This window comes from Tinamus guttatus, unplaced genomic scaffold (assembly GCF_059628265.1).
Source record: "Tinamus guttatus ecotype Peru unplaced genomic scaffold, ASM5962826v1 Tinamus_guttatus_pri_ptg000155l, whole genome shotgun sequence".
Taxonomy (NCBI): Eukaryota; Metazoa; Chordata; class Aves; order Tinamiformes; family Tinamidae; genus Tinamus; species Tinamus guttatus.
In genome coordinates this window covers 4,917,057-4,927,645 of record NW_028288689.1, presented here as the reverse complement: position 1 = coordinate 4,927,645, position 10,589 = coordinate 4,917,057, and the positions used below count along the sequence as shown (strand labels likewise).

Sequence of the window (10,589 nt, the reverse complement as noted above, 5' to 3'; positions counted from 1 at the left end):
CCGCGGACAGCACCGGCTGCAGGACGAGTGTCCCGAGGGCCCCGCGTGCCCCGAGCTCCGCACCCGCATCCCGGCCCAGGACAGGCAGAGCGTCACGGCTCGGCCCCGGGGACCCCCGCACGGACCCTGCAACGGCACCCGAGGGAGGAGGGAGCTTCCTTCAAACGTGTTTTATTGCAGTAAAACCTCTAAAAGGCAGAGCTGTACAAAAAGTCTAAACAGCATTATTTAAGAATAACAGCACCTTACGCTGTATTTGTTCTTATTTAAAATTCTATTTCCCAAAAATACATTCCTAAATATACAAACTATACAATCCTGTCACTTGAATGCTGGTTTCTGTGATGATATAACTTTAGGCTAAAAATCTTTCAAACATCCACATACTGACAAAAGCTCTAATGTACAAATGCCTCGGTACCTTCATAATACCACATAAATAACCTCTAGAAACAAACTGCGTTTGTGGAATGGTCCCAAAAAACAATACTTCACGGTGATCACACATCGTCCGCAGACAGCGTTGGAAGGTTTATCCTCGGCCGCGTGAAAAATAGCATTTTCTCTCTAAAAAGAATACAACATATTAATGCAATGTATTTCTTGTCAGAAACGTCTATCATGTACATTAAAATTATGGCCCACCAGCTCTTGTCAGAGTAAGTGGCAGCAAATCCTGTCAGACTACACCACCTATTTAACATATCAGACACGAAGCATCATTACAGCTAAGCTCACAACAGAAAAAGTAAAGGCTTGTTCCTATATTAAAGGAAAGTTTGTTAAGTTTGTTGCCTGGTGAGGCATGATTTGGGTACTCATCTATTACCTAGAGATGACTTGCACCACTGGGGGACATTTCCCTGACCCTGAGATGCTATACTTTGATATAAAGTCAGAAAAAACTTAGTTTAAGCAGAACAGTGAACTGCTACACGTATTAGCTTTCCTGATCAGCATCTTAGTCACCCAGGGAACAATCACAGCAGCAGTCAAGCCTTGCTGTGCCTTACAGGTGCACCTACCTGAATGACTGTACTTCCAAAGGCTCCTTCCGGCTCTGTCCTCGTAGCCTGTGCACATCCTTGGCAGCTGCTCTCATCATTTTATCCGCTTTGAGCTCACACTTGTGTTCTGTTTTCTCCGCCTAAATGAGTAATGGAAAAAGATGCATTTGTTTCCATGAGGAATCCCTTCCTCTCAGCAAACTCTTAAATGCAGCAAGGTAGCTCAGCAGTTCAGTTCAAGTGGTTTGGAAAGGGCTGACTGCATTCACCAGTCACAGGAGCTAAAAGGAATACGTTTTGGCGCAGGTCGCCATGGTCATGAATTATGGTTACTACCAACAGCTTTTCTCTGTCCATTTTCTCAGAAAGTTTCCTTTTATGTGAGCTTATGCCAGAAGACCCTCTTCGAGCTCTGCTCCAACAAACATTTTGTGCCAGCTCATTACTACACCACCATAGGTCTGCAAGGATGAAAAGCTGCAGGAGCTGCGTTCCTACCCTTCACACATTTATGGGAAGGCACAAACACTCTGCAGTTTGGAAATACCACGGTTCATGTCACATTTGAAAATAGCCAGACAGTCACCAATGCGTGCAACTTTCATAATCAACAGCTTGCTTCATGGAGCCCTAAGACCAGGAAGATGAAGGACTACAGTGCTCAAGTTTAATCTGACCGTGCAAACTGATGTTTCTCAAATCACGTTTCTCCTATGTGTTGAATACAATCCAAGGCCAGCTATTACTTACTCGTTTTTCCACTAATCTCAGCAGCAGTCGAAATCTCTCATCATCCTTCACCCACTGTGGCAGCTCCTTTTCACCTTGACTTTGAGCTCGTTCTAACTGTTCCTTGAGTTCTTTAAGCACAGAGATCTCCTGGACTAGCCGATCGTGCCAAGTTTTCGAAGCCTGCAAGTCCAGCTCCAGGTCTAGCGAAGTGCGGATGAGACGCTCTGTACTGAAAGATTTAATTGAAGGCTAGGGGAAAAAAAAGGAAGGTTGTAGGGGGGTGTTATGAATACAATGAAAAGACATGTCTGCACCTCCCCTTTCAAAGGGGAAGCACGTCATGTAACATAAGCCTTTTCTCCAAGACCTCTCTAGTGCAAAGCACCTCCATCGATCCTGCTTCTTAACCCATCTCAGGACAGAAAAGGCAGATTCAAGTGCGTCTCGCTTGGAAAACTAACCCCCATGCCCCAGAATAATACACAAAGCAGAAAAACGTGGCTTTTTTTTGGGACTCCTAACATATTCATGACTTCAGTTACAATACCAAACACAAGCTACTTCGAGAAAACCCTATTCTTATGCAAAGAGCCCTATTTTCATCATGTGTATGTTAGGTTGATGTTAATGATTCCCCAGCTCACTGCCGCCCTTTCCTCCGTTCGTATTTATTACCTAAACTATTATTTTACAACATCAAACATAGCAAGAACATTTTTACTACTTCTGCTAGGACAATACTGAGAATAGTGAGAACTCCCTTCCTTAGTTTATTTTTCTATCTGTCCGCTAGAAACTTAAGACACTCCTGTCATCTTTTGAAATAGAAAACCAACATTGCCTTGAGAGGCTTCTCACACAAAAAAAGGTAATAAATGAAATAATTTGGAACTGATTTGTTGGCTAAGGCTAATCTTTTAGAAAGATTTTTTTTTGTAAACTTCTACATGTTATCTGTAAGAAGGAAGAGAAAAAATATTTTACCCGTTTCATTCTGACACTTCGTCTCTCCATTGCATTGCGAACAAAGGGCGGCTTTTTGGAGAGGGTTGAGCTGTCACTATCACTGCGATTCAGCTGAAAATGTAAACCACATTTCTTTTAGTAAAGCAAATACAAGCAGGGCACTTATTACTAAGATCATCAGGTGGCCTCAGCAACTATGAACACCGATGGACTTGGAACTGTTGAGTTTTGTGAAAGACTTCAGAGGAGAGACATCCACCCCAATCAGCAAGTGGGCACCGTGCAGTCCACTGCGGTCCCGCCACAAACCCGGGGCTCTCTGTGTCCCTGGTAGGAAGATACTAGGGGCAGGGGAAAAGACTAAGTCAGGGTACAGGACAGTACCCACTGCTCTTTTCATGTGCAAACACCACAGCTGGGCAAAACAGGACAATAAGCTGTAGGAAGAAACAGCAATACAGTCTTGGCCAATATTTGCAAGACATGCAACTATTTCATTAGAAAGAACTTTTTCTCTTTAGCAAACTGTATTTTAAGGTAGTGGAGGAGCATGTAGGTTGACCTCTAAGCTGCCCTCTAGATTTGACAGCTCCTGAGCTGTCATGTTATGCACACACAGCTTGCCTTCTTTCGCCATCGCGTCCAGATTTTCTAGAGGGCTCAGCTCCAGCAGAGATCTCACACTCCTTTCTCTGCAAAGCGGTGGTGGGGAAATAGAGGGCACATGGGCCTGTGCCGGGACCCTGCGCCTCTGCTGCCGAGCACATCAGCAGCACGAATGAAAGATGGTTTGTTCCTAGGGGGCACCCGCTTCCGAACCGGAGAAACCAGCGTTTCAAATGCTGCTCCGCTGAATTAAGAGAGTTCCCACCTAGCTAGGACAGCTCACGTGTGATCAAAGGCAGTGCCTGCATGTTTGGCAATTTAGAGGAGTTATTTATAGTTTATGCTGATCCTCTGTCCAGAAAATAATTCACTGTGAATGAACATTTCCAAGCTGGGAAAATGACACCCTTCCCAGTACATGGCCCGTTCAGCTTTCATACAAGGCACTTTGGACAAGTACCCATCTTTTTGTTCCATCACACGCTTTCATGTTTGCCTCCTCTGAGGTGAGGAAGATGCAGCTACCCTGGTTCAGGTTAACATAAAACAGTCCTAGTGCAGCATGAGATACTCATCACTGTCTTACAGCAGGCTCAATCATCACTAAGCAAGACAGCTCTCTGAAGCCGGAGGGCTTGTTGCTGTTATTCCCCCCTCACTGCAATCTAACTGGCAGCAAATCCTAGAAGCCACTCAGAGATGACCTAAGTATCACTCGGTTTGATCTCTGGCAGAGAAAGGAGAAACAGGGCATTAAGACTCCATGAGAATCATTTCTAAGGGGTCTGGTTACCTAGAGGGGGGACAGAAAAAAAGTCTCAAGTTGAACACACTAACTATACACAGAAGTGGCAGAGCAAATAGGAGTTGTTAGTTTTTAAGAACAGATGAACATATCTAGAGTAGAATGGGATGTGGTTAGAGTTATACCTAGACTCGCGGGGGAGTTTTAATTAGAGGAATTGTCTATTACACCACTCTGCTAAGACGCCTGCATACCAGGGTCAGTGAGTACATGAACCATCACCAACTGCACAGGCATTCTGTGCCAGGAAGGCAGCTCTGCAAAGCACAGTGCTTTGGTACCAGAAGGAGCAGAGCCACCTTAACCCTCACACAACTGAGAAGCCAAGAGGGTTTTTCACATAGGGAGAACCGTGTACTACCACAGATGAAATGCTCATGTTACCAGAGCCAATCCCTTCCAAGGCAGTTTGTGCATCTCAGCATGCTGCATGCACCACATACGAGCACCAAAACTTGTTTAAGGTGATTGGACAGAGCGTCTGCTCAAGGAGGAATAAAAATTTTCAGTGAAGAATTCACAGATACAGCGCGCTGCTTAAGCAAAACCATAAACCCAAGATGATATTTTCCTTACCCGACACACATACTGACTTTGTGGTCCCGGAGAAAACGTTTTGGAGCGGATGATAGTGCTACCTCTGACAAACTGAGTTTGCGGTGGGTTTGCTGCTCTTTTGTCTTTCGGACGAACTACAGTAGCAGACTGCACGGGGCTGTCCGTGTTGGTCTCCTTATCCACCTGAAAAACACACCACAGCATAAAGGCCAGCTTGCCATGACAGCGACCACGCGGATCCAGGCTGTGGGACAGCCACCTGAGATCCCTGCCTCCCTTCAGTCCCAGGGGCAGACACGTCAGACACAGGTGCCCTAGCCATGCCGCGTGTCTTGACACTTCAGTCTCTGAACTGACAAGCTGCTACATTAAGTGTATTACTCCTTAAGGGCCCTGTGTATATTGACTGCTGTGCAACACAACTGATTCTGTGGATGTGGCCTAGCCATCTTGCACGCACAACAGAGCTATCATTTTCAAGACCGTTCCCTTATTTATTCCGCATCTGCAGGGGACCAACAGCCACGTGCACAGAGAACACTTCTACAGCACGTGATTTAATAGACTACAACTAGAATCAGAAACATATCAGGTCAAAATCATGGTCACATTTCCATAAAAAACATTTTCATGAGCAAACAGAAGGTACGGAACAATACAACAACAAAATGGTCACAGAATTATTAAAATCACTTCAGGTAGATAAGACATTCAAAGTCAATCGTGTACTTTCAGATAACTGCTGTAGCCCTACTTAGTTCAAAGGTGACCTAGTCAGGTAAGCAACAGCAACTTCTTCCTTTAAAAAAAAAAAAGCTTAAATAAAACAAGAGCTCCCTTAAAAGCGATAAACTAAAAGGAGCGAGATCTTAACATCATGCTACAAAAGAGGTTCTAATCAAAGAACAAGGTTTTCTCTCTGACAAGCCTAAAATCTCCCGTCAGGAGGAAACTGTGCACAGTCCATGGGACACAAAGCTCTATCTTGGTTTTGCACAACAAAACTTGGCAGGGCACCTTCCCCTTCAAAGCAAATGTCTGATGCACAGGCATGGGCCAGCCACATTAATAACACCCTGTGCTCCCAAAGGAAAACAGATAACTGCCTCAAGAAGTATGAAAATGACTATTTGCTTATACCAATCCATGAGAGCTTTCTACAAGAGCAAGTCTGCACAGTCGAGCTGTAGGCCCACGAACCTCTACAGCCAGACACTCAGTTTTGCAATATGCTTTGAGACTTGGCCAGAAACAAAATACAAATCAGTTACAAGTATTTCCTTAGTGCAGTGGCCCTTTCCATTTGAATGACCTTTGGCTTTACCTTCACCGATATCTCCACGTGCAGTTGGGAATTCAGACTTTCTTCTGTTTCCCACAGTGACTTTTCAGCACAAAACTCTTCCTCCTCCTCCGCTTCATTTTCACTGGTCTCATCCTGCTCAGGAACATCTTCATCTTCCCTGCAGTAAAAAGTGCTTATCTTGCTAAAGAGACATTTTCAGTACAATACACTGGTGTTCCAGCAGGTAGATACTTAGAACAACTTGCTGAACTAAGGCCATTTTCTGCACCTGACAGGTACTACAGCCACTCAGATTACAGAGAACACAGTTTTGCATGGGAATGAGCAACCTGGAGTGTAACTGCACGAGAAGGATACCCTTACTGCCCTAGACTTTACTACAGTCTCCCTTCAAATGCAAAGTGAGACAGCTCAGGCTTCAGCCCCATGGTCTGATTTAAGATGGTATGTGTCTGAATTTCAGGACTCATTTCATCTCTCCGTTTACAAAGTGAAATTAGACAAAAATATCCTTCAATGTCCTTTTCAGCACCTCTGGATTCACTGCTGGCTTCTCCCAGCCCTTTGGTCAGGCTTCCTTTTTATGTCAAGGATGAGATTCCACTAATAAAACCGAAAGCTGAACTATGCGAATGGCAACCAAGTTGATGATTCAGACAAAGCCCTGCACCATATTGTGAAGCTTTTATGGAGGTCCATGCAACACTGTATAGGTCTCAAAATCAGCATATTTCTACTCTATTTTTCATGTTTTTCCACTTGGTTCTCATTTTCCAAGCAACCTCCAGAACAGCAGAGAAAAGCTTCCCAGAGCTCCACATCACTGGCTTTTTTCCTTCTCCGCACATCCAACGTGAGACCCCCATCCCTAAACTCTGATATCTCCCTTACAGTGAAAGGGTGCCCTGTTACCTACCAGCTTTCTCCACCAGTTAAAGTGCTCCTGCTTTCCTCCAGTTTCTTCTCCACAGCCTCCAGTTCAACAGCTGTCTGCTCTAGGAGTGCCGACACAGAGTCCTGCAGCAAAAAGACTTCATTTAACGACACTACTCACCCAAACCACTGAGTCTGTCCGGTCAGAACAGCCCTAGCCAGAGGCCCCATCTCTACATCCACATTTTTCAGGCAGTCTATTAGAGGGCACAAAGCTAGGAGCATACCCTGCCCACTCCCTGCAGTGACAGGGCAGTGCACACGTGCAGGAAAGGCAGAGGGCTAAGTCTGCAGGCAGTGCACACGCAGAGCTACTATCTCTTGACTCGGTCAAGAAGGTTGGTGCTGCAAGGTCTAGCGAGCAGCAAGGGAGAGCTCACACACAGTACTTACACCAGACCACATACTGTGTCGCTCAGGTTCCCAAGTAGTATATTTCAGTAAGTATTTGGCCAAGACGAGGACATAACTGATCAGCATTTCAATTATTTTGCTGTGCTTATCCAAGACAATAGTTCTAAATACCTACTCATCAGGCTTTAACCAGATCCAACCCTTTTAGCCATCTATACAGCACTAATGAGAGGGTTTGCAAGATCTTTATTTAGGCAATTTTTCTTACTGTTTTTCCAGTGCAGGATACTTGAGAATGAACGTTCCCTTGTTTATTTTTCCTATTCTGTTTCTGCAGATATTTGTAACTAAGAAGGTTGTACCAACGGGTTGATTTCTCTCCGGATCTACATATTTCAGCCAGGCTAATCTGTGTGCCACCCTGTTGAAAGCAAAAACAAACAAAACTAATTCCCACAACTTCCATGTGGTATTAAAATGAACTGACATCAACTTTTCCGTAGCAAAACTGTTGCTCAGGTCCCAATTCAACACACCCTACTTGCCTTTTGGAGTACAGAACTACACCCAAGGAAGTTCGGTTGAAATCAGCTTGCCCAGGTAATACTAGATAGCAAAACAATTCTTCTTTAAAATACAGGCCTATGGACATACTACCATTGAAAAACTAAACAGATTAACAGTGGCGCTCAATAGCGGTCTTTTAAAGAAATCCTTTAAAGTTTTTTCATATTCTATAGCTGGCTTCCAAAATTCTGCAAGAAGTCAATTCTCACCTCGACTACAATGTATGCTTCCTAACAGAAGAAAAATAGCAAGGCTTTCACATTAAATCATGGGACTGTAACAGTTATCAGTAGTTATCTAACCAGCTCACATCTAAAGAGTTTTTCTTCACAATAACAAGAATTCTGATGGATTTTTTTCCTGCCCTGCCAGCCAGGAGACATCACAGAGCAAAGGATCATCAAGAAAGCTCTCAAACATTGCCGCTCTCCAGAGTATAAGATTTTGTACACACACCCCCCAAAAAATTTTCAAATAGAGATAAAACACTAACCAGACATTCTTCAAGGTGAGATTTATCTACAGTGCAAACATCAACTCTTAAAGTCTTCTGGCATAACGCTGGGTAGGAAATAGAAACCCAAAATGCTTCATTGTACACAAGATTGTCCGAAGCTTCCACCGGTTTTGTGCGGAACAAGCAACTTGTGCTTTCTGAACAGGGAAGAACGGCCACGCGAACGTTCCTGTTGAAAAAACAAAAAGTAATTTGTACTATTGGCACTGTATCTCTATTGGAGGACCTGAGACCTGTTAGTCAACAATTCACTCTAAGCACTGTGACTCTCCTCCTTTTCCCAAAATCAATTATCTGAAAAAGATCCAAACGAGCACCTCTTATCCCAAAATCAACAATACGAAGCCATATGAGTTCCTTTACATTTCCCTCTTCTCAATCTCGTAAGCAATCACCACAGGATTACCTTTTACAAAATGGCTTACATCTGCAAAACTTGTAGACTGATAATATACTCTGTACAGGCAGAAATGACAATGCAAAAAAGGACCAAATATGTCAGCATTCAGCACAATAGGATTCAAAAATGTTTAGCTAATAACTAAGTTAGTAGAAGCTATAAGTTTTCCCATTGAATCACAGCAGGGTTGACATCAGAAGAAACTCTGGAGATCATCAGCAAATGGCACTCTGCCCCTTCATCCAGGTCATTGATGAGGAGGTCCAATGAGACTGGAGCCAGTAGGGAGCCCTAGGGTAGAGTGCTAGCTATAGGCCTCCAAGGAGACTTTGCACCAAGTGAAACCCTTTGAGCTCTGCCTTGTAGCCAGTTTTCCCATCCGCCTCGCTGACTGCTTGTCTATCCCACACTTCCAGAGCTTGCCTTGATGGCATTTTGGGAGACCTGCCAAGAAGGTCCGCGAGGAGGTCAAGGTTTGCTCTCCTGAAGCCCAGTTGGTGGGTACATGATTTGACAAATGATGCTACTCGTGACACATTGTACAATTACTTAAGAAAGGGTAAATAATTAAAAATGAGAAAAACACAAGCCAAATAACTGATGAGTTCCATCTAGAACTAAATGCAATCAGTCAAGCATTTTTATTTCACCTACTTACACTTTCTGATCTTGTGGTAACATCAGGGCTGGAGCATTACTCAGCTGAATGATGAGTATTGCAAACTGTTTATTTTTGTCATCATACCTGAATGAATTGAAAAGAAAAAAAATTGTTCTGTAGAAATCTGCCTTACTCTGCATGAAAGAGTAACCCACTCATTTCACTAACCTAAAACTCCTCATTAAATATTTATAAACAAGACCATTATCACACGGGAGCACAAGTTGCTCCCTTATCACCTTATCAATTTCAGTTTCATATTACCTGAAGGTTTGCTGTGAAAAAACCCAGAATTACTTGCATTCATATTTACAATTTCAGAGATAAAAGGTATTAGAAATCCAACCTAATACTTTTTTTTTCTGGTTTCTGATTAAATTTCTGTATTCCAATTAAAAACTTTTAAAGACCTTACACAACTATCTTTTAATATAAAAATCCTATAGGTTAAAAATGCTCGATGAATCAGGCGCTCTAACAGTGAAGGCATTCGGGGTTACCATTGTATTATTATCGATTGACACAAGACAGATTTGCACTAGATTTTTCTCTATTTCACACATTCTCCAAGGTCATCTGCTCTGTCTACATCTTGCATACTATTTGTAGAGTTCAGTAAATCAACACCACTGCCTTTTACCTTCTTCTTCAGTCTTTCCCCCAAAGCTGCACATTGAAGGAGACAAGAATCCACAAAATGCTTTCTCCAGCCCAGCAGAGTCACTCCTCCCATTCCTGGTTTGCAACATAACACACTTATCACCAGTGGATTTCCACTGGCCTCAAAAATGATAATCAGGCCAAAGGAGGTCCAGAGACACATTTCAATTACACTACAAAGTGCAATTATTAATAAAACAAGAAAGCAGATCAAGAAGTGCTATCTAAAATCACATATACCCATCCACAAGGAAGAAAATACAATTTAAGCAATGCAGTGCTTACTTCATTGCAATTTGCACTTTAGCAGTCCCAACTGCTTCTGCGTCATCACTGTCAAACACCATTTCTGACACACATGGTCTGTAAGAAATCAAAGACAGTTAAGGATTTGGTCTCCATATTACTGAACTGCTCCTATTTGTGATGAGATCTCCCCTGTCCCATTACCATTCAAGGAAGAGTGTGTAAGGATTTTGCAGAATAACTAGCAGTAAAAGGAGAAATTGTTGAAGAG

At 43.2% G+C, this 10,589-nt stretch overlaps 1 protein-coding gene across 2 annotated transcripts in view; it reads right to left on the bottom strand.

Moving 5' to 3' along the window:
* Window positions 1-298: 298 nt before the first annotated feature.
* WWC1 (WW and C2 domain containing 1) overlaps window positions 299-10,589 on the bottom strand; it is a 66,137-nt gene continuing 55,846 nt past the window's right edge. The window contains exons 13-23 of one of the 2 annotated variants that reach the window (XM_088522617.1): window positions 10,358-10,435; window positions 9,410-9,496; window positions 8,328-8,520; window positions 7,536-7,688; window positions 6,897-6,997; window positions 5,999-6,137; window positions 4,693-4,857; window positions 2,724-2,816; window positions 1,758-1,988; window positions 1,026-1,147; window positions 299-567 (exon numbers count right to left, since the gene is read on the bottom strand). In XM_088522617.1, coding sequence (XP_088378743.1) covers window positions 501-567; window positions 1,026-1,147; window positions 1,758-1,988; window positions 2,724-2,816; window positions 4,693-4,857; window positions 5,999-6,137; window positions 6,897-6,997; window positions 7,536-7,688; window positions 8,328-8,520; window positions 9,410-9,496; window positions 10,358-10,435 — 1,429 coding nt within the window. In that variant the 3' untranslated portion in view covers window positions 299-500. The remainder of the gene's footprint in view (window positions 568-1,025; window positions 1,148-1,757; window positions 1,989-2,723; window positions 2,817-4,692; window positions 4,858-5,998; window positions 6,138-6,896; window positions 6,998-7,535; window positions 7,689-8,327; window positions 8,521-9,409; window positions 9,497-10,357; window positions 10,436-10,589) is intronic. The other variant, XM_088522618.1, reaches the window with a different exon arrangement.